The sequence below is a fragment of the Nycticebus coucang genome, chromosome 2 (genome assembly GCF_027406575.1).
Source record: "Nycticebus coucang isolate mNycCou1 chromosome 2, mNycCou1.pri, whole genome shotgun sequence".
NCBI lineage: Eukaryota > Metazoa > Chordata > Mammalia > Primates > Lorisidae > Nycticebus > Nycticebus coucang.
Window position 1 is genome coordinate 156,054,473 of NC_069781.1, and position 26,449 is coordinate 156,080,921.

The following is a 26,449-nucleotide window of genomic DNA, read 5'->3' on the forward strand; positions in this document are numbered from 1 at the left end:
CGGGAAGGCTTCATAAAACAGGCTCTGCTGTACCCAAAGCCTGCACAGTTGGCACTGTGTGATGGGAGCTGCTGGCCGGTCCTGCCTGGCCCTGTCCTTACCACCTCCAATGGCATGTGAACCTGGAGGGGTCCCCAGTGGATTACCCCAACACCTTCCTTGGACAGATGGAGACAGGACTTCGCCAGGGCACAGCTGCAGAGGCAGGGAGCCAAGAGGCACAATTACCCAGGATGGGTTGGCAGCCATACTGTCCCTGGAAGTGGGCAGAACAGAGATGGGAGTGGGTGTGAGCCGGGAAGGAGAGGCCGGGGGCTAGGGGTCTCTACTGTCCTGAGCTGTCCATGCCCCTGCTGGTGCCTAGTCCTCTCCACTGTGGCAGTGGGAGGTGCTCTGGACGGCTGGGGTGCTGCGAGCCTCAGTTTCCCCATCTGTCCACATGAAGTTGGACTGGATCCTTCTTTCAGCAGCACTGCTGGGCTCAGGGGGTGTATGGATGAGCAAGGCCCCCACAAGAGCTCACAGTTCAGCACTTGGGATTTTAAGGAGTGAAGTCTGGGGGTCCATCACAGCTTGCCAGACCCAGACTGGTAGTGCCCGAGTCCTGGTTGCCGGTGGTCAGCAGTCTCTGGCATCTGCTCCCTGTCCTTCAGGGAGTAGAGCCCCAGATGCTACAGGAGTGCCAGCTCTGGGCAGGGAGGCAGGATGTGCAGAGGGGAGGAGAAGCCCTTTGAACCCTGGCTGGCCCAGGATCCCTGGCTGTGGCCCCCTCCCATAGCCAGGAGCCAGCTCCGTTCCTTGGCAACATCCTGAGGAATGCAGCGCTGCACACTGGCTCCCTTCCTTTCTCCTCCCACCGCCTGCCTACGGGGGCTGGAGGCGGAGGCAGCGAGCCCCATTATAACCAGAGCGAGAGAGCGCGCAGAGCTCCAGAGGCAGGGGGATAACGCTGAGCTCCATCCTCCATCGCGTGGCCCCAGCAGCCTGCCCAGGCCCCTGCCCAGACCCTTCCACCCCAGCCATGGCTCTGCTACCTCTCTCCTGGCTGCTCCGCGTGGCTGCCCTCTGCCATCTGATCATCCTGCTGGCTGGTGAGTGGGGCCTGGACTTGGGCATGAGTGGGGTAGGGATCCCTCTAGGCCCTCCTCTGCCCCTCAGGCCTGCCTTTAGGGCCCCTTAGGTAAGGCTGAAGGTCTGTGGTGCCACTTTTCTAGGGAAGTGTGGGAGAGGGCTGGGCCCTGATGGCCCCTGACTCCCACCGAATGTCTCCAGCTGGAAAGATTCCCAATCTCCGCAACTCCCTGCCTGTCCCTGTGAGCAAGGTGGCTGCTGCCTGACAGCACAGAGAGGTGGTGTTGGCAGCACAAAGGAGTCAGGTGTGTGTGTGTAGGTGGGGGGGTGCCAGGTGGGGGCTGGGGGAGCCTGCAGAGGTGCTTGGGGGTGTGGAGGTGGGTGACCCTGGATGACAATGGGCCAGGTCTCCCCACCTAGTGTTAATGTGTAACCTGCAGTCCTGGCCTCAGGCCAAGCCATAGTTAGGACTTTCTCCTGCTTTGATTTCAAGATCCCCAGGAGTAGGGGGTCTAGGACCAGTGAAGGTCAAGGTCATTGCAGCTCACGAATGGGGCTCACCTCCACTGCTGCTCTGGTCTATAGCCCCAGTCCCTCTGTCTGGGTCTACTCTGTCATGCTATTTTCCTCCACCAAGCTTATCCTAGAAAACGCTATTGCCTCCAGTCACAGGCTTATTGGAGCCCAGCACCTAGCTGGGCATGGGATCCATCCTACCTAATAGGATGAAGGCCAGAGAGGTTTAGAAACTGGCTTGAGGATGCACAGCCAGAAAGTGAGGCAGAAAAGGGTAAGATTCATAGGACTAGATGTAGGAGACAGCGTGATGCACGCTCACCACTGCTGTGGGCTTTGGAGACCATTAGTCAGCCCCTTCCCGGGGGTACCCAAGTCATCTGGGGGTTGACACTCAGAGAAAGTGAGACTTTGCCCTAAGGCATATAGAGAATCTGGGAGAATGAGAAGCAGTCCCCATCTTCTAATCTAGGCTATCTCCACGGATCAAACGCCCCAGTGTGGCAGGAAGCAGGTGCGGGGGTGAGTGGGGGGAGGTGGAAGCAGCCTGGCGAATTGGTGCTGGCTTCCTGCTTTCTGGGCATGGGCCCCAAGGCCTGAGGTGTTTGGGGTAGCAAGCACTGGAAGATGGGAAATTAGACAGCAGGTGCTTGGTGAAAGTCTTGCTGTATGACTCTGAGCAGGGTCTTGCCTTGTCTGGTCCCAGCTGTCGTATCTTTAAATATAGCTGTCACCTATAGGGGTGGAGTGGGCTGATGAAGTTCCAGTGCCTATGAGGGTGTTTTGGAAGAGGGAAGAGGATTACTTTTGCTAAGCTGAGGGGGTTCCTATGCTAGGATCTAAAGGGGACCCTGGGTGCTCTGATTAGCATCCAGGCTCCTGAAGGTTTTGGTCATTGACTTTGCTGGGAGATATCAGGCATTATATTTCAACCCTAGTGAGCTTCAGTTTTTCCTTCTGTGAAACTGGGCATTTGATGAGGCCCACCTCGGGGGTCCTCACCACAGCTCACATATGTGGCTCTGAGAAACCCCCTGAAACCCCCCACCAGGATGAAGGATGGTTCTGAAGCCAGACAGCCCCTGAGAAAAGGCTCAGGGCTTGGTGTTGGTTTCCGTTGGTGCTGGGCAGCTACGTCAGACCCCAAATGTGAGTTTGTGGGGCTGTATCAGGCAGGAGGCTCCTGTGCTTTATATAACAAACCTGCAGATACAAGTCAGAGCAGAGATTTTTTTTCTCCCCAAGCACTGACGCATTCACTCCCACTCAAGTCCTGGCAAGAAAGAGAAAAAAAAAAAAATTCGTTTTAAGCTCCTATAGTCTGCACCCCTGAGAAGCAGTAGGGGGTGGACAGAGAAGGCAGGGGAGGATACATTCAGAGTGTCAGATCCTGTCAGGTTTAAATAAAAATGCCTCCATTTCTCTGTCAGTTAGGGTTTTATATATCACAAAACACTTCTTCATGCGTTTTGTCCGTTCATTCAACAAATAGTTACCGGACACACCAACTATGCGGCAAGCTCTGGGTTGCTGAATCCACATTAATGAATAAATCACCAATAAACTTCACCTTCAGGGTACTGAAATTTGACTGAAGAAGACAGATGATAATGAAATAAATCAGTAAATAATTTAGTCTGTTAGAAGGAAAAAGAAAAGTACCATGATTAAAAAAATAAAGAGAAAGGAGGTGAGATATTGGTGTTTTAAATGGGAGCTTAAGAGAGCCTCATGTAGCTGGCAGCAGCGTTTGCACAGTGTTGAGAAAGGCCAGGAAGAGAGCCGGGGAGATATCTTCAGAGTAGTGGTCCTCAGTGGGTGATTTTGCACCCCCCTTCCAGGGAACATTTGGCAATTTCTAGAGACATTTGTGGTTGTTACGAGGTTGCAGTGTATTTGGTTCAGGGGTGCTACTGGACTCTAAACTTCCTACAGTGTACAGGACAGTCTCCCCAACAAAGAATTATCCGATTCAAAATGCCAAAAGTGCCACTATTGAAAAACCCTAAGAAAGAATGTTCCAGACATTGGAAAAAAAAATGTTTATTCATACAACCACCCTGTGAAACAGAATTTATCACATCCATTTTACAGGTGAGGGAATTGAGGCTCAGCGACTAAGTGGCTTGCCCAGGACACACAGCTGAGAAATGGCTCAGCTCTTGCTCTATCACCTCACCCAGAGACCCAGAACATTCCTGCTTGTCCAGCCTGGAGGAGACCTCCTCCAAGATGCCTTACCTGATCACTTATAGTTGGAAGTAGCCTCTCCCTCATGTAAACCCCAGTATGTTTGTGGTATGTTTGGAACATAGTGTTTCTACCTGATGTCTAAGGCAGCCTAGAATAGTGAGATGTTTAGAGACTGGGTGAAAAACCAGCTCTGCCACTAAGCAGCTGTGTGAACCCTGGCAAGTTGTTTAACCTCTCTGATTCTTCAGCATCTGTAAAATGGGGATAATAATATTCCCTTGGCAGGGGTGTTGGCCATTAAGGAGAGCAGACATCCATGGGTGGAACACAGGGTCTGCCATAAAGTAGGTGCTCAACAAGAAAAGGTCTGATGTTTTGCGGCTTGTTTTACCTGCTCATCAGGTCAGGAGCTTTCTGAGGGCAGTGGTGGGCCATGCTCATCCCACTGTGCCTCATAGCACCCAGCACAGGGCAATAGGGAAGAACCAGCGTTTGTTGGTTGATTGAATAAACATGGTGATCTGATGACATTTATTGGGATGGAGGTGCTCCCTCCAACCTCAGTACCAGCAATTATGAGAGACAGAACTCCAGGTTAAGGACAAGAGGGCTTTGTATATACTCCTAAGTGATTTGAGCAAGTGTTGGCTGAGTCAGGAAGTGGATGGATGAATGGATGGATGAAACAGGGGTGAGTGGGCTGGTGAGGGATGGATGGGTGGGTGAGATGAAGGGGGTGGAAGATGCACAGGGGGTATGTGGGAGAGGTGGTGTGGGTAGAGGGTTGGATGGGGACAAGAGGAGAGGGGTGGGAGGTAGACAAGTGGGTGGGTGGGGCATGGGAAGGAGATTGACAAGAAAGAACGGATGGATGGATAGATGGATGAATGGACGAACAGACAGACAGATGAATGGATGGGTGGATGAATGAGATGAATGAGAGATGCAATAAAGAGGAATAAGTAGATTGAGACACAATTTCATTCAATGAGTATTCCTTGAGTATCCACCCTGTTGTGATGCTGCAAAACACTGTGACACCAAGACAGATGAGATCTCTGCCTTCCTGACATGCTTATGACAGATAATAGACAACTGGTTGAATGAGGCATTCTTATTTACAGAAAAGAAAACTCCAGTTCCAAGAAGGTACAGGCCAGCTTAGGTTAGTTACACAATCTTCCTGACAGAACCAAGAGCTAAGTCTGGCTAACAGCATTCAGGCACCAGGGCCAATAGGCGGGGACTTTGGGACCAGGGTGACTTTGCGGCTATCTAAAGCCCTGGGCAGTGGCCTTCCCTATCCTGAATATGGGACCCACAGAGTGGACCTCCCCTCCTGCCCACTGGACAGCCTCCTTTGCATCTTCCTATCTCAGGTCACTCGGGGGCACTTTTTTCTCTGGGGCTTCCCCCTGGCCAGGTCAGGGGACTGCCGCCTGGCTGTATTTGTGGAGTGTGGGTATGCTGTAGCTGAGTCATCCTGAAGTCCCACTGGGGAAGAAAGGAGGCAACCATCCTGCACAGTGACCTTCACATCCTGGTTCCTCAGAGATAAGTGACAGCCTGTGACCGGAGGAGCCTGTCCTGACCATCCCAGGATCTACCAGTGCTGCCCCTCAGTGACTCAGCCCAGCACTGCAGGCCCCAAACCACACTTGCCACAGGCAGGTGGGCCAAGGCTAAGGAGTGATGGGGAGGAGAGGCAGCAGCTTCTAGAAAGTCTGCACGTGCGTGCGCGCGCGCGCGCGCATGTGTGTGTGTGTGTGTGTGTGTGTGTGTGTGTGTATTGTGACAGTGGAGTATGTTTGTACGGCCACGTATGTGTAGGTACTTGTGCATGAGCAATAAGTGATTTGGTGGGACCCAGGGATCAGTTGGGATCCTCCCACGCCCTGTAGAGCTAGATAACATCAGCTTGACTCTACTTCCCTGGAACTTCTGGCCTTTACATGTTGGCAAAAAACCCCGGGGTCCTGCTTTTGCTGCACATAACCTTGACCCAGATCTGAAACTCCAGCTCTCCCTTATTTTTTTATACCCCTCCTTCCTGAGTTTACATTAAGCAGAAAAAATTTTGCTGGAGATTTTAGAGGAAGGGAGAAGGGAAAAATGCAAGGCAAACAACTTCAAATGTTTATATAAAATAATTGGGTTTAGTCATCCTCATCCTGTCCTGGGGTTTCTGTCTGGCTCCACGTGGTATTCGGCCACACATGACCCTGCTCAGTGGACTCTGCCCCCCCCTCACCATACCCCATCTCCAACCCTCCTCTTTATATCTCTTGCCTAAGCAGAATGATTCAGTGTCTTCTTAAACTCGTTCGGGCTCTTAATGGTAAAACAAAAGACCTACTCAGCACCTTTCTTAGAAGGCAGTTGTATTCACATGTTTAAAAAAGTGTATTATCTGCTACATGTCCCTAGTTGTATGTATGTCTTTGTGTGTTTTTATGTACAGGGATATATACCATGGGTGCCCCCCAAATTATATACACATTTTAAGAGATACTGTTGGAAGGAAAATTGATTGTTACCCCCAAGTGTATGAATTGCAGGTAAAATGGATGTGTGTGGCATATCTAGGTACACTTGACCAGTAATGCTACCTTCAATTCAATTTCAAAAAGTAATGCATAGATAACATCTCTTAAAATGTGTGTATATTGTTTTTGCACCCTCTGGACATGTGCCACTGTGCTGATGTGTGCTGATGTGGGCATGCTTCACAGGGTTGGCACATGAGATATGGATGGACAGAGGTCTGGGTGTATCTCAGAGGTTGTGGAAATCCGTGAATATGAAACAGCCTGAGAAAGATGAACGGTGTGCACGTGGGGCACAGGGCAGAAGCTTAGCAGGTGACTTCTTGGGGGTAAAGGCAGGGTTGGTGGATGGGCAGGGCTACAGGCCACCTGGGAACAGGAGCCAGGGCTGGTAGGAGAACCTGTTCCATCACTTGCTGTGTGACCTCAGGCAGTTCTCAGTCCTTCTCAGACTCATCTCTCCTGCTAGATGATAGACCAGCTGCAGCAACTTAATTTTAGAAATTAAACATTTCATATATGCCAGGCAAAAAAGAGCTTTATATATAAGAATTCATTTTTGTTGATCCTCGTAACAAGCTGATGAGGAAGATACTATTTTTGTCCCGATTTTACAGGTGGAGAAGCTGAAGCACAGAGAATTGTGGAGGGGCAGGGGGTGCGGGGACCTGAGTCAAGGGCCTTGAAGGTCAAGGCCAGATGTGCTGGGCATGTGATTTGGGCACTGTGGCTGGCAACGAGCTATTGTGGGGCTGGGAAGCCAGATGCCCACAGACAGCTGTGCTGACTGGGGGGCTCTGTGGACTCAGGACAGCACCATAGTGTGAAGAAATGCCAAAATGAGTGCAACCAGTTGACCAAGAAACCAATACCCGTGGCTTTGCTCATCGGCTATGAAAACACCCAGAAGTCGTGCAGCAGACAAGCCATCATGTAAGTACTGCCCTCATGGTCACTCAAATCCCCATCTCAGGCCTTGGTCTCAGGCCTCTGCTAATTCATACCCACAGGCCACTTCACTGACCTTAATATCTGTACCACACAGCAAAGGTGGGGGGTCGCTTTCTGAATGGCCCTGACTTGCGGCCTGGAGCAGCCACTGAGGGTGGCAATTCCTCCTGGGCTGAAGCACATTTTATTTTTATTTATTTATTTATTTTGGAGACAGAGCCTCAAACTGTCGCCCTGGGTAGAGTACCGTGACATCACAGCTCACGGCAACCTCAAACTCCTGGGCTCATGCAATTCTCTTGGCTCAGTCTCCCAAGTAGCTGGGACTACAGGTGCCTGTCACAATGCCCGGCCATTTTTTTTTTTTTTGCATTGTAGTTGTCGTTGTTGTTTGGCAGACATGGGCTGGATTCGAACCCGCCAGCTCTGGTGTATTTGCCTGGCACCTTAGCCGCTTTGAGCTACAGGTGCTGAGCCTGAAGCACATTTTAAATAGCTCTCGAATTCACTGGAGAGGCAAAGTGTGGCAGTCTTGCAGTGCAGGGTCCAGGAGACTAGTGGAAATCTTGGTTTCCTCTCTCACTGGCTGGGTATCCCTGATCACACTACTTACCCTCTGCACCATGGTTTCCTTGTCTGGAAACTGGGTAGCCAGGAGAATGAAGGGGCATGGTGTAACTAAAGTGCTCAGCAGGGTGCTGGCAATAGCAGCCACAGAGATCATTATTTCTCTTTGACAGATGAGGAAACAGGGTCCCCATGAGACTTTGGGGAGTAATGTAGCTGAGCCACTTTATCCCTACCTGTTGGGGACCCCTTGCTCCTCTTGGGCCCTCGCCTGAGTATTGCCCAATTGCCCATCCCTGAGGCCTTCCCCCAAAACTGACTCTTGGGCCCAGGGGCCTGGCAGCAGGATAGGCCTATGCCTTCCAGGTTCAGCTGAAGGAAGTGCAGCACTCCCTCTCTGTGACTGTGCAGCTTCTAAGAGGGGCAAGGTACAGGGCGTGCTCCTGCCTGACCTCTTCACTCACAGTCAAGGCCCACTTCCCCCAGAAGTCCTCTAGATGAAGGGGCAGGGGAGGAGAAGGAGGGATTGCCATGCCGGAGAGGGCCTATTCCTGGCCTTCTCCGCTTCTCAGCATCCTGGAGCCTCCCAGCATCCTGAAGCCAGGTGCATTTACTTTACCTGTCTGAGCCTAAGTGTCCTCATCTGTGAAATGGGGATGAGTGTGCCGGTGTGCCAGCTTCTTTTCTTTTCTTTCTTTTCTCTCTCTCTCTCTCTCTTGTTTTTTTTTTTTTGAGACAGATTCTCACTCTGTCACTGCCCTGGGTAGAGTGCTGTGGTGTCATCATAGCTCACAGCAACCTCAAGCTCTTGGGCTTAAGCAATCCTCATGTCTCAGACTCAGCCTCCCAAGTAGCTGGGACTACAGGCACCCACAAGTGCCAGCTAATTGTTCTACTTTTAGTAGAGATGGGGGTCTGGCTTTTGCTCAGGCTGGTCTGAAACTTCTGAGCTCAGGCGATCCACCTGCCTCAGCCTCCCAGAGTGTTAGGATTACAGGCGTGAGCCACCACACCCAGCCCATGTGCTGGTTGGTTTCTTTGCAGGATAGGTGTGAGGTTTAAACAGAAGAAAAGTGCCAAGCACAGGCTGTGGCATGGAGCAAGGGCCTGCCTGAGTCAGCTCTGCGTGGTGGTCTTTGTGGCGTACCAGCCACACACAGCTTCGGAGGAAGATCAAGACTTGGCTAGCACTCTGGCCTATGGGACTGTCATATGTATGGCTTTAGCACCCTAGGAGCCCCCTCAGCCCAAGAACATGCACTAGGAAAGGAGGCAAGGGGCCCAGACACAGCCTGTAGCCATGAATCGGAGAGAGGAGGAATAGGACTTTGTGACAGGAGGTCCTTTCCAGAGTGCAAAGGCCCCTCAATGGAGCTGGCCTGGCACACACCTGGCATCAGAGGACACCTGTGAAGTCCTCTCCCAATCAGAAGGCTCAGCCCAAAACCCCCTGCCTTGATGGCAACAATATTATTATTAACATTATTACTGTTTTCAGCTGTGACTGATCTACTCTCCAATAACACAGAAGTAGAATTATCCACTTGTCTCCTTTTGCCTGGGACTTTTCTGGTTTTAAAATGGAATGTCCCTGGCTCCATGCCTGTAGCACAGTGGTTACGGCGCCAGCCACATACACCAAGGGTGGCTGGTTCAAACCCCACCCAGGCCAGCTAAACAACAATGACAATTGCAACAAAAAATAGCCAGGCACTGTGGCAGGCACTTGTAGTCCCAGCCACTTGGGAGGCTGAGGCAAGAGAATCGCTCAAAGCCCAAGAGTTGGAGGTTGCTGTGAGCTGTGAAGCCATAGCACTCTATCCCAGGTGACAGCTTTGAGACTCTGTCTCAAAAATAAATAAATAAATAGGAATGTCCCTTACCCTGAGAGCCCCCTCCATGCCAGTTTTTCTTTTCTTTCTTTTTTTTTTTTTTTTTGTAGAGACAGAGTCTCACTGTACTTCCCTTGGGTAGAGTGCCGTGGCGTCACACGGCTCACAGCAACCTCTAACTCTTGGGCTTAAGCAATTCTCTTGCCTCAGCCTCCCGAGTAGCTGGGACTACAGGCGCCCGCCACAACGCCCGGCTATTTTTTTGTTGCCGTTTGGCCGGGGCTGGGTTTGAACCCGCCACCCTCGGTATATGGGGCTGGTGCCCTACTCACTGAGCCACAGGCGCCGCCCCTCCATGCCAGTTTTTCTAAGACGGTTGGCCACCCTACAGATGGCAGGCATTCCTATCTCCACTTCTCAGGTGAGGACCGGAAGAGGCTTGGAGGGTGAGTTGCCCCAGGCTTCACAGCTAATAAGAGCAGGATTTCCAGCCAGGTCTGCTCATCTGCAGAGCATTTTTGGGGGGTCCCCACACCCCATAGGCCCGGGTTTCTGGTACCTGGACATCACTGGGTCCCTGTCTTCCTCCCTTGTAGCTTCAAGACCAAAAAGAACAAATCCTTCTGTGCTGATCCAAATGAGAAATGGGTCCAAGAAACTAAGGCACATCTAGACAGCATGACTGCTGCTCCAACTCAAAGTGGCAGCAAATTTGAGAAGCAAATTGCTGGTTCTATGCCTAGAACCACTCCAGCCACCAGGAGAATGAATGAGTCTGCAGTCCTGGAGCCTGAAGCCACAGGGGGAAGCCACAGTCGGGATACGACTCCTTCCCAGGAGGCACCAGGGACCTTAGGAACTTCTGCAGAACTGTCAATGGGAGTGGCTGGTTCCTCAGGCACCAGGTTCCCTCCCACTTCAAAAGCTCAGGATGGGAGACCTTCAGCCAGTCCTACGGGCACCGAGCCTTCCTCCATGGCTGCCGTCTCCACTGCCACAACTTGGCAGAGTTCTGCTGCCTACCCACCTGGGTCTGGCCTCTGGACTGAGAGAAAGATCTCTGAGGGCCCCTCCACCCAGGCCCCCCCAACCCAGGCACCCTCCACTCAGGCCCCCTCCACCCAGGCCCCCTCCACCCAGGCCTCTCCAACCCAGGCCCCCTCCACCCACGCCCCCACCATTTCCCACCTAGACCAGGAGGAGAACACTGGATCTGAAGACCAACCTGTGTCCACGGAGGGACAGAGCCCCATTCCAGCTTCCACTTTCCAAGACTGGGGGCCTGGCACCACGGCCCATGATCCTGTGGTCCCTGTCTCTTCTGAAGGGATCACCAACAGGGAGCCAGTGGCCTCAGGCAGCTGGGCCCCCAAGGCAGAGGAAAGCACACATACCACTGGGGACCCCCAGAGTCTGCGTGTTCTCATCAGTCCTGCCCCTGACCCTCAGGCAGCCACCCGGAGGCAGGCGGTAGGGCTGCTGGCCTTCCTGGGCCTGCTCTTCTGCCTGGGGGTGGTCATGTTTGCCTACCAGAGCCTCCAGGGCTGTCCTCGCAGGGTGGCCGGAGAGATGGTAGAAGGCCTTCGCTATGTTCCCCGGAGCTGTGGCAGCAACTCCTATGTCCTGGTGCCAGTGTGAGCTGCCCCCCTGCCTGCATCCAGCCGTTTGACTCAGACAGCTGCCTGGGGTCCCCTGTTCTCATACCTCCCTCACCCGAGGGCCTGACCGGAGTGGGGAGGTGTGGTTCTCCAGGTGTGAACTGCTCCCAACTCCCAGGCACACCCCAGGAGACCAGCTTTGACCATTCTCAGACCATGGAGACAGAGAGAGTAGCCTCCCAACTCAACCCAAATCCCAAAACACTCCTCTGCTGCTAGCTGGTCAGAGGTTCCCTTTGACACCATCCCCGTCCCAGTGGACGATTATTTATTGAATGCCCACCCCCCTGACCCACATCTCCCTGTGGTACCAGGTCATCCCATCTCACAAAGCCCACTCCCCCTGACCTCATCATGTCTCTTGGTCCTGCTGCAGTCGCCAGTCACCCCGGCCACCTGCGGTGCTATCTCCCCCATCCTGTGTACACAGCCCATGACCCAACTGGTGACATGTCTTTTTTCTTGCATGAAGCTAGTGTGGTGCTCCCTGGAACTACTCCAAGGGACAGCCTTGCCCTTTGTTAGGCATTATGGGAAGGGGGGGGATAAAGCTATTTGGTGGCTTTGATCACTTCTGGGTCTATGATGTGCAGTGAAGGAACGTTGCCTCTGAGCCTGAAGGCAGGGTTCTATCCCCAGATCCCCCATCGACCCATCAAGGTAATCCCATCTGTGAAAGAAAAGAGGGATGGCAGCTACGTGGCAATGTCGGTGTCCCTGACATCATGCACGAATTGATCCCAAGACTTTTCTCCAGAGCTGGATGCAACCCCACCATCTTTATCAGCAGAGCACCTTAGACGGTCACTGCCAATGGCTCAGACTGCTCTTTGGAACTCGTGATCCAGAGGCCTGCAAAGGATTGGGTTGATAGTGCAGGTCTTGCTGTGTGTGTTGCGGAACGGGAGTGGGTAGGGCAGAGTCCAGCTCTGAAGGTCCTTCCTAGTCTTGGACACTGAGACAGCCTGAGCTCTGCCCTGCCAGGAGGACCAGAGGGACAGGTGAGGGAGGAGAGAAGGCTATGGGGACATGCAAAAAGAGCCAGGAAAGAGCTTTAGGAGCAGCTGCTCACCTGATGCTCCTTTAGGGCCTTATGTAGGCAGCTGGGCCTCATGTCCCCTTGGATCCCATAGCCCCACATCCTTTCCTGCACCCTGGGTTCCCCTTCCATCTTTCTCCTTCCCTGAAAACACTGTTCTCTGCCCTCCAAGACCTTCCTTCATCTCTGTCCCCACTACAGTCAGGGCCAGAGATTTCCATGATTTTTTCCATGAGTCCCATGTTTATTTCTGGAAGGGACTCATGGAGAGGCGGAGGGGCTGCAGGAGAGGGAAGCTGTGGGCAAAAAGTTATGAGTTCCCTTTTTGGTTGTGCAGACTCCGGCATGTCCAGATAGGGCTGGAGCTGTCTGGGCTGGCTTGTCTGCATGGCTCGAGCTGGGCCTGCAGACTTCGGGGTTCCCTGATATCAGCTCACCTTTCCCTCTAATTTTTCCCAAGGGTGACCCCTCCACCGAAGGAGTTTCCTAGCCTATGCTCCACCTAGGTGCCAGTGACACACTCCTTCACAAGATGGGTGCTCTGAGGAAGAAGACACAGCTCTGGGCCACAGAGAAAGGGAAGCTGGGAGGCCATGCCACCATGCCACCCACCCACTGGGTGTTGCACCATGAGTTTGGGAAGCTCAGGGCCTGGCCCAAGTGGATCTGAATGCACTTTGTTCTGGCTCCCCTAAGCTGGGGGAGCCTTCAAGGGTTGGGAAACCCATGACGGGGCCCCCTTCCTTTATGAGGAAGCTGCTGGGGGCAGCATGTCCCCCTTCCATGGACTTTGTAAGTTCCTGAAGCAGGACATGGGCAGGGACAATCTGGGGAAAGCTTTGGAAAGAGTAGGTCAATCCTTTTACTTTTCCAACCCTCATCATGTCTGTGCCATTTTGTATTTTACTAATAAAATTTAAAAGTCTTGTGAATCAAATAAAGGTGTCTTCTCTGGAGCAATCAGGGCCTAGGGGTGGGGCAGAGGGTGGAGAAAGGGAGGGGCCAAGACACCCTCTGTCTCCTGCTCACCTGGGGCAGAGGGAAGGGAAGCTGGAGAATTTCTACAATCAGCAGGAGAAGGGGCATTGGGAATGGGCATGAGGAGGGGTGGGCCCCTGACCTCGCTCTGTTCTGCCCAGCTGTGTGATGTTTGGCCAGGGCCTTCACCTCTCTGGGCCTGTATAAAGGTGTGTGTGAGACCTCTCCCACCTTGGCAGGACTTGGAATCCCTTGTGAAGCCCTATCCCATGCCTACTGACCCACCATCTCAGAGGCCCCCATCTCACTATCAATGGTAACCCATGGAAACCAACAGGGCCACATTTTCCTATTTGCTGCCTTGACTCAGTCCTGGTTCAGACAAAGGTAACAGAGGAATTATTTCTCAAGGGACTGGAAAGTTCATAGGTGTGACCCAAGAGACAACCTCCTGGTGGCCCGTAAGCCCTCAAGTGTCCTGAGATGGCATCATAAGAGCTGCTGTGGACAGTTGTGTGGGTTGGGAAGTGAACAAGAGTACTAGAGGCTGAGTCCAGCCTGTTGATATACAATTGTTCATGGATTTTTAAGATGTACCCTTTTTACACTGTGAAATGTTTGAAATTGGGATTCATTTTGCAATCAATGGCTTGTCATGGTGTAATTTGCAAGCTTTTTTTTTTTTTTGAGACAGAATCTCACTTTGTTGCCCTGGGTAGAGTGCCATGGCATCATAGCTCACAGCAACCTCAACTCTTGGGCTTGAGCAATCCTCTTGCCTCAGTCTCCTTAGTAGCTGGGACTACAGGCACCTGCCACAACATCTGGCCATTTTTTCTATTATTAGTAGAGTTAGGGTCTCGCTGTTGCTCAGGCTGGTATCGAACTCCTGAGCGCAAGGGATCTTCCCACCTCAGCCTCCCAGAGTGCTAGATTACAGGCATGAGCCACTGTGCTCTAATTGGCAGGCTTTTATTATCAGCTTATGAAATATCAAAACATCTTACCTTCAATAGCATCTTAGATTCCATATCTGCATGTTGTTTTTAAAAAGTAGAGGAAAAATTTAAAAATCAAGAAAATGCACACATGAACCCACTTTTCTTTCTTCTTCTTCTTCTTTTTTTTTTGTTTGAGACAGTCTCAAGCTGTTGTCCTCGGTAGAGTGCTTTGGCATCGCAGCTCACAGCAACCTCCAACTCTTGGGCTTAAGCGATTCTCTTGCCTCAGCCTCCCAAGCAGCTGGAACTACAGGCACCCGCCACAACGCCTGGCTACTTTTTGCTTGTAGTTGTCATTGCTGTTTAGCAGGTCCAGGCTGGATTTGAACCCGCCAACTCCAATGTATGTGGCTAGCACCCTAGCTGCTGAGCTACAGGCGCCGGGCCATGAACCCACTTTTCTGTGTTCTCTCAGGTGAACTGGAGGATGTGGCCTCACTGGCACATGATCCCCCTGGGTGACAGTGGGCAGGGCCTGAACCCTGAGATGGGGCAGATCCCCGGGGAGCCCCCCAGTCTCCTGCCATCCTCTCTACTTCTGGGAGGTCCCAACCATGTGCCCTTATTGGTCCCCAGTTATCATTACCCTTCTCTTGTTTTCTAATATTATAGTAAGGACATTTTTCTGTGAGCCCAAGTCTCCATCAAAAGTCGAGGAAAGACAGAACATGATGGGCACATTTTCTCTCGTGCCCTCATCATATTACTACACGCCGAACTTCACAGAGAGGTGGGTTTGCAGTTCCTACAGGAATCTGTGTTTACTCTCTCTACACAAAGCTGCAAATTCTATTTCTCTCTTTTGCAGTGAGCTCTTCCTGCTCTGCCCCAAGCCTGGTTTTGTCTCATTCCCACCCCCAGGAAGGAGCTTGCTGCTACAGACCCGTCCCAGCCCCCAACCCTTCCCCACACAACACTCACCCACAGAGGCTTTGATATGAAAAGATTTGTCCCTTTTTTCATCCCATTCTTAGGTAAGATCAAAACTTGCTCTGCAGGCTCAGGATGAGGATGGGAGTGGAAGAGACCTGTTTTTTCCTGCTTCAGTCCAGAGCAGTTCCCCAGGGATCCCAGGGGTTTCTGTTTTTGCTTTGTTTTTTTCTCTTTTGGTCATAGAGCTAAACTTTAGCTGAAGCAATTCCCACAATTAATAAACAGTTAGGATGGGGCCAGTGTTATGTAGTATTAGTTAGACAATAATAATACAGACATCATCCATTTAATGTTTACCATGGGTCAGGCAGTCTGCCAAAATTAAGTACAATGATCCTCATCTTACTGATGATGAAAGTGAGCCTGTCCAAGTATATGTGACTTGCTCAAGGTCACATAGCTTATAAGCAATAGAGCTTGGATGGGACTCAAGGTCTTTCCCCAGAACTCTAGAACCTAGAGCACTATTTTAGAAAGTGCGAGCTACTGGGAGTGGTAGCTCATGCCTATAATCCTGGGAAGGCCGAGGTGGGAGGATCGTTTGAACTCAAGAGCCTGGACCTGCCTGAGCAAGAGATCCTGTCTGTACTAAAAATAGAAAAATTAGCTGCATATGGTGGCGCCTATAGACCCAGGTTACTCAGGAGGCCAAGGCAAGAGGATCACTTGAACCCCAGAGTTGGAGGTTGCTGTGAGCTAGGCTGATGCCATGGCACTCTAATCTGGGCAACAGAGACAGACTTTGTCTCAAATATATATATATATAATTTTTTTTTTTAAAAGAGGCTTGGCGCCCGTAGCTCAGTGAGTAGGGTGCCAGCCACATACACCAAAGGTGGCGGGTTCAAGCCCGGCCCAGGCCTGCTAGACAACAATAACTGCAACCAAAAAAATGGCCGGGCATTGTACCTTGTTTCCCCAAAAATAAGACAGTGTCTTATTTTAAGGTGTGCTCCCAAAGATGTGCTAGGTCTTATTTTCAGGGGACGTCTTATCTTTCCTGTAAGTAGGCCTTATTTTCGGAGGATGTCTTATTTTTGGGGAAACGGGGTAGTAGGTGCCTGTGGTCCGAGCTACTTGGGAGCCTCAGGCAAGAAAATCGCTTAAGCCCATGAGTTTGAGGTTGCTGTGAGCTGTGATGCCACAGCACTCTACTGAGGGTGACATGGTGAGATTCTGTCTCAAAAAAAAAAAAAAAAGAAACTGAGCCACAGTCTTTGAAGTGCAGACTCCTGAACCCCACTTCTGACCTACTGAATTCAGACTCCAGGAGTGGGACCTGGAGATTTGCACTTTCCAGCCATAGCCCCCATCTTCCCCTCTCCTCCCCTGCCCCCACCCTGTATTGCCTTCAAATTAGGGGACTTGGGACATTGCCAAATGTTAGAGCCTACTGCACTAGGCTACTTCATCCCCACTTTAGAAGTGGTACTGGATAAGGCCACCTGTCACTGTCAGGCAATTTACTGAGACGGGGATAGGTTCACAAAATTTTGTCAGAAGGCCAGGATTCTGGAGAACAGTGAGAGTAGGCTCTCCAAGACTGTTCTGTTCTTCCAGTCCCCAAATTACAGTGTTAAACATAATGGTTCACAGTTAAGACTATAATAAAACCCTTAATTAATTAATTTGGGACAGAGTCTCCCTTTATTGCCGTTGGTAGAATGCTGTGCTGTCATAGCTCACAGCAACCTCAAACTCTTGGGCTCAAGTGATTCTCCTGCCTCTGCCTCCCAAGTAGCTGGGATTACAGGCACCGGCCACAGTACCAGGCCATTTTTTTATTGCAGCCGTCATTGTTGTTTGGCTGGCCCGGGCTGGATTCGAACCTGCCAGCTCAGGAATATGTGGCTAACACCTTAGCAGCTTGAGCCACAGGCGCTGAGCTAAAAGTTAATTTTTTAAATCAATCTTTTTTAAGCAAAAAACACAATAACCCTTATTTTAAATAAATCAGGGGCGGCACCCATAGCTCAGTGGGTAGGGCACCGGCTATATACACCGAGGCTAGTGGGTTCAAACCCAGCCTGGGCCAGCTAAAATCAATAATGACAACTGCAACAAAAAATAGCCAGGCATTGTGGTGGGTGCCTGTTGTCCCAGCTACTTGGGAGGCTGAGGCAAGAGAATCGCTTAAGCCCAAGAGTTTAAGGTTGCTGTGAGCTAGGGTGACATAGTGAGACTCTGTCTTAAATGAATAAATAAATAAATATAAATAAATAAATAAATAATCAGCACAACTTAGTGACAAACTATTGTAACATTTTCAATTCAAAAGTTAATTCTGGTTCAGTGCCCATAGCTCAGTGGTTAGGGTGCCAGCCACATGCACCGAGGCTGGCAGGTTTGAACTAGCCCAGGCCTGCTAAACAACAATGACAACAACGACAACAAAAAATAACCAGGCATTGTCGCAGGTGCCTGGAGTCCCAGCTACTTGGGAGGCTGAGGCAAGAGAATTGTTTAAGAGTTTGAGGCTGCTGTGAGCTATGACATTACAGCATTCTACCAAGATTCTGTTTCAAAATAAAATAAAATAAATAAATAATTTTTTTAAAAAAATGTTAATTCCTAAACTATTTAACATGGGCATCTTTAGGGTGAGAACTAAATTTACAAAACAGTAAGAATGGGAGAGCAGAGGTGAAGACAGCTGTGTCATGTCTGTCCCAGCCTGTCAGACTTTATCTTATTTTCATTATACGTGCTTTCATCAAGGCTTTCAGGACCCCAGGGGCAATGGCCACCCTTAGCCCTTTGTCCTTTGATATTAGTTCCCTCTAGTCCCCTGTGACCTCTGTACATTCCCCAGTAGGGTGAGGCCAGACAGAAAAACACAGAAATGAATGGCTGGGAATTTCCAGCTTGAGGCTGAATAATAGGCATCTGGGAGTGTAGTCGTGTGTGTGTGTGTGTGTGTGTGTGTGTGTGTGTGTGTGTGTACATGAGTGCGCAATGCCCAATTGCTTCTGCACATGCTTGAGAACTCAGGAGCCCACTGATGCCCCATTCACTCAGCCATCATAAATGATTAGGCTGCAGCAAATTGAGAAAAGCTTCTAGTGTCAGGCTGGCTTTGCTCAGCTGATAGCAGAGTTCAGTGGCTGGGGCAGCTGCTTCTGATCCCAGGAGAATTCCAGAGCAGTGCACATCTTTGAAGCATCTTAAGCTCTGGCTGTGTGACTTTGGGCATGTTACTTAACCTCTCTGGCCTTTGGTTTTCTTCACTGTAAAATGGGAATAACAACAACTCACCTTATGGGTGAAGATAACATGAGACCATACTTGCTAAATACTTAGAAAAATGACATTCCCATGATGAGCTGTCAGTAAGGAGAACTTAGGATTATGTAATAGATGTTTCCAAAGGGTTTGAAACATCCTATTTTTATTTGGTTTTGTTCTCGGTTACAGAACATCCACAAAGAAATGCTGTATTATTGAGAAATGATGGAGAAATAAGCCCGTTGTGATGGCATCTCCCAGGGACTCAGGAGACTGATGCAGGAGGACCACTGGAGCTCAGGAGTTTTAGACCAGAGCAAGATCCTATCTCTAATAATAATGATAATGATGGTGATGATGATGATAAAAGAAATACCATGGTCCCATTAAGTAGATAAGAACAATTTATAATTTGCACAATGTTCCCTAAGTCAACAGATGCAGTTCACATTGATACAACATTTCTCTTCTAACTTGCTTTTGAACATAGTGATTTGGTTTGAATGTGCCTCCCAGAAGTTCACTTGTTGGAAAGTTGGCCCCTAATGCAGCAGTGTTGAGAGTTGGAAACTTTTTTTTTTTTTTTGTAGAGACAGAGTCTCACTTTATGGCCTTCGGTAGAGTGCCGTGGCCTCACACAGCTCACAGCAACCTCCAACTCCTGGGCTTAGGTGATTCTCTTGCCTCAGCCTCCCGAGTAGCTGGGACTACAGGTGCCCACCACAATGCCCGGCTATTTTTTGGTTGCAGTTTGGCCAGGGCTGGGTTTGAACCCGCCACCCTCCGTATATGGGGCCGGCGCCTTACCGACTGAGCCACAGGCGCCGCCCGAGAGTTGGAAACTTTTAAGTGAAGGTGACTGGATCATGAGGGGTCTCCCCTTATGAATGGATTAACCCATTCATGAAATAATAGAGTAGTGGTTAACAAGGAAGTGGGTTAGTTATCACAAGAGTGAGTGGTATAAAAAAGCCAGGCTGGCTGTCTCTTGCGAACCCTTTCATCTTGTGCTAGAGTTCCTTGGGACTCTGGAGTCCCCACCTGTCAACCTTGGACTTTCCAATCTCCACAACTGTAAGTAGCAAATTTCTTTTCTTTATAAATTGCCCAGTCTGTGTTCAGTTATAGCAATGGAAAATGGATTAAGATACTTGGCAAGGTCAAAGCTCATGATTCCCAACTAATGAATCATTGACCAGCAAGATGACTTGGGATAGGAAGGGAGATTTGTTATTATTGTTTTCAAATCCCTGGAGACTAAGTCAGTCTCCTGACATTTTTGGCTTGCCACCTCAGGGGCGCACAAGGGGGCAGCTCTCTTCCTGACTCCCTTGGGGTTGGTGGGAGCCAAGTGGCCAGTTTGGGCCAATGAGCTGGAAGTGAAAGTAAATTGTGTCATGATGTGCCACGTGAGAGTCAAGCATTTAACTGCTGGTGAAGGAGCCAGAGAGCTTGAAGTACCTTTGGCATAGCATCTGGCACCATTCCAGAAAATGGCTGGATCCTAGAGTGAGGATGACTCAGAACCTCCAAGTCCCAGCTAATATTTGTGGACATGTAATGTGGGAAAGAAACAAATCTTTGTGGTGTAAGCCCCAAAGAGTTTGAGATGATTTGCTACTGCGGCATAACGGAGCCTTTCCTGATGTACGCAGTGTCCAGGAAGAAAAAATACAGTGATGCTTAAACTAAGTAGGTGCGACTTGCCAGTAATCTGCATGATGCTGTTTAAAAGCTTGAGAACACCCTCTTAACTGAAATAAATATGCATTTCACCATTTCTTGTTCTCTTTGCAGTCTGGATGGAGGTCAGCCTCAGCTCAGCCAGCTGTCCGGGGATTTATTTGTAATTCTCACTGAGTGGACTTGGAAAGAAGGGTTTTGCAGTTTCTCTGAAATACATTGGTGTGCCAAAGTTGGGTTTTAATGGCTTGGAGAGCCCCTCACAGATAAGGAAGCAAATTGGGAGAATATTAACATAATCAAAGACCAACTATTTGCCAAGTGATCTGGGTCTACCAGTTTTTCAAGTACATCCTAAGCCCAGAAGCCAAACCAGGGTAGTGTAGGCCTGTGGGCAGGGGGATGGGGTGTTTTGACACAGTTTCAGGCACTGGCCAGGGCACTTTCTGTGTCTTGGGTTTTCCTTCTTTCTTTTTTTTTTTTTTTTTGCAGTTTTTGGGGCTGGGTTTGAACCCACCACCTCTGGCATATGGGGCCGGCGTCCTACTCCTTTGAGCTACAGGCGCCGCCCTTGGGTTTTCTTTTTCTTTCTTTCTTTCTTTCTATTTTTTATTTTGTTGTGGTTTTTGGCTGGGGCTGGGTATGAACCAGCCACCTCCGGCATATGGGACCGGCACCCCACTCCTTGAGCCACAGGCGCCGCCCTCTTTCTTTTTTTTTAGAGACAGAGTCTCACTTTATTGCCCTTAGTAGAGTGCTGTGGCTTCACAGTTCACAGCAACCTCCAACTCCTGGGCTTAGGCGATTCTCTTGCCTCAGCCTCCCAAGTAGCTGGGACTACAGGCGCCTGCCACAACGCCTAGTTATTTTTTGTTGCAGTTTGGCCAGGGCCGGGGTCGAACCTGCCACCCTCGGTATATGGGGCTGGCGCCCTACCCACCGAGCCACAGGTGCTGCCCTGTGTCTTGGGTTTCCCTGGAGGATTTTCATTTGTCAGCTGGCTCCCCTGTTCTCACCCTCCCCCCAATACATTTGGCCACACAGTCTTTTACATCTTCAAGAGTCAACTTCCTCCTGCCTGAGATAACTTACCTGAACGGTTCTGGGCCCAAAGAAGAAAGATTATTCCAAGGCGCGAAACAAAGGAAAACGGAATCCCCGTTCTGTAGAAATCATGTGGTCTTTATTTCCACCTGGATGCAGGTGGGGTGTAATCAAGAAAGGAATTCCACATGAGGGTTATGGCGGATGGAGATTTAAAGGGTCAGGGAGCACAGTAGTTGGTGGCATTCCTATTTCCCGGGAGGGACATGAGTCTGACCCTTCCTGGGCATGAACCTGATCCTGCCTGGGCAGAGCAGGTCTATTTGGGTAGGTACACCTGATTCTATTATTACCCCTTCACTGTTTCCCTGGCCAACTCCTACTCATCCTTTGGTCTCAGCTTTGGTGTCCCTTCTTCCAGGAAGACCACTTTGACTTCTTGATTTGATAAAAATTCTCCACAGTGGCTACTCACAGACTCTATGCCCATCCATCGTAACCTGCACGTGATCTGGCTGTTCCTGCTGCTTCACCTCATTTCTGTAAGACCCACGGTGGTAGGCATGTGTGTCTTATTTGTGTCTCAGTGACCAACCCAGGTCCTGGGAAGGGTGAAGAGGGAAAGGGCCAGAGCTATCTGTGTCCTTTGGCACTCCCAGACTTGGTGCCCGTACTGTGCCTCTTTCCAATTTATGGAAAGCCTACCTGCCCGCATGGGGAGATGCATTTCAAAGCATTTCCTGGTGACAAATATTTAATTGCTACAAAGCATGCCAGGGACCAAAAGTGGTTATGTGTGAAGATGTGTCCAACTCGATCCTGAACCCCTTTGACCCTCCAACCACCATTACATCCTGGCCAAGACATTGCTGGCAAGAACCCCCCGAAGCCTGGGCTGGGCCAAGGCCCTGCTTATTTTCCAGTCCCCCAGAGGAGTGAGCAGGTGGAGCAGGAATCTGGCAGCCCTGGAACCTCAGGGGTCTCTGAGTGGGAGCTTATGGCTGTCTGGACATTTGCCTGGCTCTCACCTGTATCTGTGTGACTATTCCTGGGTGCTTATGCATTGCCATGACTACCATCAGATTGATGGATTTGGGGGTCCCATCCATGCAGCCACCAGCCCTCTTTCCAAGGTGTCCCAATAGGCACCCACAGAAGTGGTGGCAAGGAAAGAGAGGGAAGGGAGTCACTCATCTATTGCCAGAGATGCTGATGAATAAGACACTGGTCTTCCCTTGAAGTTCACTGTCCTGTGACATTGCTGTGAGCCTTTGAATGACTCTTCTCATGTCATCCCTGCCAGAGCTCTAAGATAAGCTCATACTCCTTGGAGCCCATTTCCCAGATGGGAGAACAAAGGCACAGAGAGATGAAGGAACGTGCACAAAGCCACATACTTAGTAAGTAACAAGACGGCAGCAGCCTGACAGGAAAGCTTTTTTTTTTTTTTGAGTCAGAGTCTCAAGCTGTTACCCTGGGTAGAGTGCCATGGTGTCACAGCTCACAGCAACCTCAAACTCTTGAGCTTAAGTGATTCTCTTGCCTCAGCCTCCCAAGTAGCTGGGACTACAGGCGCCTGCCACAACGCCCGGCTAATTTTTTGGTTGTGGTTGTCATTGTTTGGCGGGCCCAGGCTGGATTCGAACCCGCCAGCTCCAGTGTATGTAGCTGGCGCTCTAACCGCTTGAGCTACAGGCGCCGAGCCAGGAAAGCCCATTTTTTAAAAAGTCAGTTGTGGTATAGCTAGTGGATGGAATAGCATAGCCTACAATAACGAAACATAGTCCGTATCAACACAAATGACTCAAGTACAACACTTCAAGATACGGAAGTACAGATACGATATTATAAAATTAATATAAAGCTTAAAATGTGCATGAACAATGCTACTTATTGTTTGAGGACATACGCACATCAGTTAGTGAAGAAATGCATGGACTGGTGGTCACCAGGTTCCATTTCCTGTAGAACAGAGCCAGCAGTGATGTGAGCGCTGCGTCTGCCCCGCGGGTGTGGATGGTAATGTTGGTACCCTGCCCAGACCCCGCCCCCTTTGGTTTATTTCATTCCTCCTCTCTCTCCCAAGCCCCCCGGGGATTGGGCTGAAGCCACCTTCCAGGGACTTTGCTTGAGTTCACACCCTTCTCTGTCCTCATTCCTCCCCTCCCCCAGGGAGCACACCCTTAGTGAGCCCAGCCTGAGGCAATGGAGAGACCCCAATCACCGAGTGAGTTGAGAGAGCTGAAAGGAGCCCAGACAAGGCAGAAAGGGAGAGGAACCCTATGCTAACCGAGTGGGGTTGAGAGGAAAGCCCCAACCATGTAGACGGACAGCCACAGCCCAGAGGGCTGCTGAGGTGCTGACTTGTCTCTGGAAAGGGGCTCTCCAAGGGCTCAGCCTTCTCAGGTCTGGGCCCTGCTCAGAAGTGTCCACACCCATTTCTGACCCCCAGTCTCCACTGAGGTGATCGATGATCCAGGTGGGACTAAGCTACATGTTAATTCACAAAATGCTGATGAGATGCGACCCCTTTCCCTGCTGGCTTCTTTGCAGTGGCAGAGATTGGACAGGTGGCAGGGAAAGGGGACTCATCTCTTCCTAGAATGCTGAGCTCTTAGCACTGAACAAACTTTGTTTTGAAGCACAGAGAGTCAAATCTGGAGGGAAGATTTCCCCCTATGCAGGCTGCCACACTAGGAGCAACGGACTTGCGACTTCTCAATGACTTCTGTCATTGTACTCAGATGGGTGAAGCTTGAATTGTCCCAGGACCATTGGGGAACCAAAGACCTGCTATTGAAATAATTTTGTAACAGGGACAAACATTCCCAGGAAAGAGGCTCTAGCAATGAATCAAAGGACTTCATTTACAGGGCTGGAGTGGGAGCCCAGAAGTCCCAAGGCCCAGGCATCAGAGGGACATTAAGACAAGTCCATTGATAACAGTGAGTTTCAACGAGAAGGGTTTATGTTCTCTGCATCAGAAACAATACTGGCCATTTATTTTCATTCACTTAAGTCAACAAATATTTATTGAGAGCCTTCCATGTTCCCTAGGGGTATGCTTCAATTGAGCTGAAGAAACAAAGGCCTCTGTCCCCTAGAACTTACATCCCAGTGGAGATGGGGGTTAGAGGGTGCAGGTGGGAGACAGCAATAAACAAAGGACATAATAAATAAGTAAATGGTATACTGTATCAGAGGATGAAAGGTATTAGAGCAAAAAAGACAAATCTAGGGCATAGGAAGAGGTGGAGTGTGATGCGCTTGGGAATAGGGCAGGCTTTACTGAAAGGTGACAGTTAACCAAAATCTGAAGGAGGTGAAGGCCTGAGTCATGCAGGTATCTGGGCAGAGAACATTCCAGGCTGAAAGAACAGTCCATGCTGGCATCCTCAGGACATGCCCTGCCAGTTTGGGGAACAGAGGGGAAGAGAGGAGGCCAGTGTGATCAGAGTGGAATGAGTGAGGAGGACAGGAGACGGAGGGCAGAGGACACAGCAAAGGGCTCGGAGGGCTGCCCGCGGGTGGGGAAAGGGCATGTGGGGGTCTTGTGCTTGTCTTCTGAATGACATGAGAGTCGCAGGGATTTCTGAGTGCAGGAGATCCGTGCACCCTCTGGCTGCTGTGCTGAGAACAGACTGCAGGGAGCCGAGTGTGGCAGAGTGACAGTGCCTAGGGGGTGACTGGAGGACTCCAGGGAGACATGCTGGTTTCTGGGTGTGTTTGGGCCATGAGCTCGCCTGCCAGATGGAAAGTGGGGGGTGAGAGGAAGAAGCTCCAAGGATAGCGCTGGCATTCTGGCCCAAGTAATTGGAGGAAGGCCCTGGCAGGGAAGAGGGTGGGGCAGGTGTGGGGGTGGGTGGGAATCACGGCTGGGCTTAGAGCTGCCTCCCGAGCATGTTGAGTAGGTAGCTACATGCACAAGTCTGAGTCTGTGAGAGAAACTTGGGGGTCAGGGACATAGCGATGCTATTTAAAGGCAGGAATGCATGCGATTGCTGGACACGTGCAGTGAGCCGCTGTACGCACCAAAGCCCCCTAACACAGTGACTATTACTTTCCCTCTGCACATTAGAAATTGAGGCTTGGAGAAAAGTGACTGTAAACTTGAAATGTCACTGCCTATGGACAGGAGAACTACATTCAAAAGCAGGGTACCTGATTCAGAGTCTTTGCTCCTAAGCCCCCTGCTACACCAGGACGCCCTTGCTTGGTCTTTTACGTCATGTCATATAGGAGAGGTGGATGGACTTAGGTTCGTGGGGAGGTACTCCAGATAAAAGGGGACAGGAGGTTGGAAGCAGCAAGCCAGGTCACAGGATAAGGAAATACACTGGCCCTCTAGGGAGCTGAGTGTTGGGAAGCAGTGAGATGAGATTGAGGGGAAACTATGGGCAAGACTAAGGCCATGGCTTAAAGAGGGGCCCAGAGGGTTGGGACTGGATGTGGAAGAAAGCAGGGAGCCATTGCTGGCTCTTGAGAAGGGCACACCATGGTCAGAGCAGCCCTGGGGAGAGACCCATCAGATATAGGCATGCAGGTTTGATGGTGTCAGGAGAGGCTAGAGAGGGGGAGCTTGGCCTAGAGGTGTTGAGGCTGCCTGGGTGTGAAGGATGAGGGTTGAGCACGTGGGGAAGAGAAAGAGGTGGCAAGTATCCGCCCAAAGCAGTGCCTAGCAGAGTCTCTGCCTGGTGCGATGTGGAGGCTAGAGGCATAGAACGAGTCAAGAGCAAAGTTTCAGACCAGCCGGGCAGATGGGAGGTGGGGATAATGCCGGCTTGAACAGAAAAAAGGGAAGCTGGTTTGAGAGGAAACTCAATTTTCCATTGTTTGTTCTTGGGGCTGAGTGAACCGCAAGGGGACAGATTTTGGCCTCCCAGGAGTCCCCAGTCCAGTGTGGGAGACAGATCTGCACAGAGCTGGCTAGACTGCCAGGCAAAGAGAGCAGGGGAGCCTGCAGAGTAGTGGAGAAGAGGCCAGAGGAAGGGGCAGGGCCCAGGGTGTGTGTCTGACAGGTCACTGGTCAGGCTGGGGACAGAGATTTAGAAAGTGTCCAACCAGAGATTACAGGTCTTACGAAAAGTTTGGGCCAGAGGACCAGACATGCTTTGCCACCTGCTAGCACTGTGCCCTTGGACCAGTTTTTTTGTTTGTTTGTTTTGAGACAGAGTCTCACTATGTTGCCCTCCTTAGAGTGCTGCAGTGTCAG

General features: G+C 50.5%; 2 protein-coding genes across 2 annotated transcripts in view; both read left to right on the top strand.

Moving 5' to 3' along the window:
• ADGRG5 (adhesion G protein-coupled receptor G5) overlaps window positions 1–26,449 on the top strand; it is a 266,713-nt gene that overhangs the window by 86,301 nt on the left and 153,963 nt on the right. The gene's annotated exons all lie outside the window — the stretch shown is intronic.
• Window positions 836–13,307, top strand: CX3CL1 (C-X3-C motif chemokine ligand 1). The gene is made up of 3 exons (XM_053602513.1): window positions 836–1,091; window positions 7,136–7,259; window positions 10,273–13,307. Exons 1-3 carry the CDS (start codon window positions 1,022–1,024, stop codon window positions 11,312–11,314), a joined length of 1,236 nt encoding a protein of 411 aa, XP_053458488.1. The 5' UTR covers window positions 836–1,021; the 3' UTR covers window positions 11,315–13,307.